Here is a 3533-nt window from a genome sequence, read left to right as displayed (position 1 = left end):
GCGGGTCTCGAACCCGCGGTCTCAGGCAATCCACTCACCTCAGCCTCCCAAAGGTGCAGGATTACAGGCCATATCTATTTTCTGATTTGTCACACTTCTTCCTTGAGGAAGTGAGAAGGGACCCACTCTGCTTAAGTTGGTGGTGGTGGGGGGCGGAGTGGACAGAATGAGGAAAATATAGGGGTAATAAAAACACAGGTTACTGCCTCCAAATATTTTTCTGCCACACAAAGTGTTGGAACCATAGTTTTATTTTTTCCCCAATTGAGTTATCTGTCACTAGAAGTTAAAGAATTTCTCTTAAAAGTCAACCAGGCCCTGTGACAGATTTTTCAGAACCTGACAATATTTCTTCATGATATATGCTCTACCAGGTCAGGGCTCTATGTCTATTTTGCCTCAAGCATCCAGAGTAGTTTCTAGCATATGCTGTCTCATTTTAAGTCAAAAATAAAGGATCCATTGTCCATTGAGGGGCCTTGGCTAGCAGGCCAGTGATTTGAAGAGATAGTGAAGGTCAATGTGGATAGTGCATGGGATGGATTAGTGTGTGAAGAACACTTGGCAAACCATGGTATGGGGTCAGTTTGAAGAAATGGTGCCCAGGGCTAGGGACACGTAGCAGTGGGAATAGCAGTGGGAATAAAAGTGGCAGTGGGAATAAAAGTGAAGGATGAACAGGAGAATAATAAGAAGCCTAGTCTGCCTGACTTGGAAACTGAGTCAATAAAGGAAATAAGCAGCAAAAACCCATGGGAACTCAGAGTTTTCAAATCTGGATGTCTAGGAAAAAATAGTACCATTGATGAAAGTTGGAATTGAGGAAGAGGAGCTAGGTTGGAGGAAGACAATCCTAGACCTTTGAGCTTAAAACATTAGCTGAACATAAGTCTTATTGATTGATATTCATAAATACGATTAAGAATATCAGAGTTTGTCCAACTAGACTAATGCCTAGCTCCCATATTTTAATCTTGATGATGACACTTGTTATAAATATCTTACTGAAATCCATTTATACTGTGTCATTTGCATTTTCTTGGTGTGCCACACTGATTATGCTAAAAACAGGAAATGAAATGGACCACCATGGCATTTTCTTGGTGAATCTCTCCTGGTCCCTAGTGATCTCCAATACCTGTTGTAAAAGCCTACAAGCAGTCCATTCAATAGACCAATTTCGACTTTCTCTCTTTTTTTATTTTGAGTTGAGATTTTACTCTGTCACCCAGGCTGGAGTACAGTAGCATGATCATGGTTCACCAGAGTCTCAACTTCCTGGGCTCAGGCAATCCTTCTCCTCAGCCTCCCGAATAGTTGGGGCTACAGGAGAGGCCTACCATGCCTGGCTAATTTTTTGATTTTTTTTTTTTATAGAGATGAGGTCTTGCTATGTTGCCTAGGCTTGTCTTGAACTCCAGGCCTCAAGCAATTCTCTCACCTTGGCCTCCCAAAGTGCTGGGATTACAGGTATGAACCACCACGCCTGGCCCAATCTTGACTTTCTAGAGGCCATCTTTAAAAATCTACAGTATACTGGAGCATCTTCAGACTCCTGGCACCTCCCTTATTCAACATGATCACAGTAATGGAGGTGCACTGCTCTGATCTCCTTTCAAGAAAGAATGTGAGCATCAACCACGAGGAGTGCAATTAGCTGATGGTCTCCAACTGTTAGCAATTTGGGGTTCACCTCAATTTTTAAGTTGAGGCCATGCTTTTCCTAGGAAACCTCTAGTCAATGACTGAATGTGGTGGAGGTATTAAGGTCTAGCCATTTCTGCCCAACATGGGATTCCTTTAATGGGTAATCTTTGCTCCAGAACTCCTTGTTGGATTGGCTGAGGCTTTGTCAGATCTGTGTGTAATTTGAGCCTCTTCCTACCCCCAAACTGATTCCTCCCCCTTCATCTTTCATAAGCATCTCCTACCAATAAACCTCTTGCACTCTTAACTACATTTCAGCATCTACTTCCTGGAGAACCCAATTGACACAAACGTGATTCTTTAATGCTCTCCTGACATTGGTCCTGAGACCAGATGTCTAAGTTTTCTCAGGGACTCAGAAATGTTGACTAGGCGTGGTAGCTCATGCCTGTAATCCCAGCACTTTGGGAGGCCAAGGCAGGAGGATTGCTTGAACCCAAGAGTTTGAGATCAACCTGGCCAACATAGCAAGACTTCATCTCTAAAAAATAAAATAAAATAAAATGAGCAGAGCATGGTGGTACACATCTGTGGTCCCAGTTACTTGGGAGACTGAGGTGGAAGGAATGCCTGAGCCCAGGAGTTCAAGGTTGTGGTGACCTGTGATTGTGCCACTGCACTCCAGGCTGGGTGGCAGAGCAAGGCCCTAACTCAAAGAAGGAAGAAAGAAAGAAAGAAAAAAGGAAGGAAGGAAGGAAGGAAAGAAAGAAGGAAAGAAGAAATAATTTTTTTTTGAGTTTAAATGCATTTTATTTTTAGACAACCTACATGACATGTTTTTCTTAAAAAACAATGCCTCCACTCCAAATAAATCATGGTCAAAACAAATGAAGTTCAAGATGACATCAGTCCATTTGTCTTAGATCCTGGTGTTGTGTGGATGACAAGCAGCAGCCAGTTATGATGACAGGTGATAGATCCAAGGTAATTGCCAAATTTGTTCACATTTTTCCATCTCTAAACAATCCTTAAAGAAAATCATATATGGGGTCACACCATCCTAACGGTAGTCCAGTAGAGCAACCATGCCATCTGGATTCATGTTTTCACCAATAAAGAACTGGTAGTTTTTAAAATTAGCAAGGATGCGCTTGATTTGTTCTGCAGCCCCTGTCATAAAAGGTTTTACTCGTTCCGGTCTCTGTTCTTCAAGTTTGCCTTTGATTGATTTCATGTAGTCGTTGATGTACTTCTTGTAGGCTTCTTTTGTGAAGCTGGTTTCCTGCAGGTGATGGTTCATGACAATATCAACACCAGTGACCACTGTGCTTTCGGTACCTTCGCCCTCGGGGCCTTCAGTGGAAGCATTTCCACCAATGAGCGAGTCATCAATGTTACCCTCTGTCCTACTGACCATCTTCCCCTTCACCTCCAGGCACAGTCTGTCCGCGATCTCCCGGATCTTGTAAATGTCGGAGAACATCTCATCGTGGCTGATGAGGTCCCGGTAGATGATCATGAAGGGAGACCGCGGGGGCGCTAACTTAGCAGGAGCCCGGAGCTCAGCGTGAGTGCGGTGCAGCTGGAGTGGGGTTCGGGTGGAGGGGAGAGCGGGCAGAAAAGGAGAAGAAATAAATTGTTAAGCATAGAGTCCGAAGGAAGAGATCTCATGTAGTTCTCTCAGATCGCTTGGGTTTTAATTCTTTCCCAACAATATTGACCCTATCCTTTAATATTGGAAAATTATTCTCCTGGATGTGAAAGATGACAACCCAGTAAGATGCAGCTTTCTCTCTGCCAGCACCACCTGCTCTAAGGGGTAGATCTATTCTTTTGGAGTTCTTTAAGTTGATAGGAACAGACACTACAGTTGATTTTAGCCAAAA

At 43.3% G+C, this 3533-nt stretch overlaps 1 protein-coding gene across 1 annotated transcript; it reads right to left on the bottom strand.

The window, feature by feature from the left end:
- Positions 1 to 2432: 2432 nt before the first annotated feature.
- Positions 2433 to 3270, bottom strand: LOC103273489 (translationally-controlled tumor protein). Its single transcript, XM_008070923.2, has one exon. It carries the CDS (start codon positions 3164 to 3166, stop codon positions 2708 to 2710), a length of 459 nt encoding a protein of 152 aa, XP_008069114.1. The 5' UTR covers positions 3167 to 3270; the 3' UTR covers positions 2433 to 2707.
- Positions 3271 to 3533: the final 263 nt, after the last annotated feature.

This window comes from Carlito syrichta, unplaced genomic scaffold (genome assembly GCF_000164805.1).
Source record: "Carlito syrichta isolate Samal-C Ts95f unplaced genomic scaffold, Tarsius_syrichta-2.0.1 Scaffold314062, whole genome shotgun sequence".
Taxonomy (NCBI): Eukaryota; Metazoa; Chordata; class Mammalia; order Primates; family Tarsiidae; genus Carlito; species Carlito syrichta.
The sequence above is the reverse complement of the archived record's forward strand: the minus strand, read 5'-3'. Positions and strand labels throughout refer to the sequence as shown.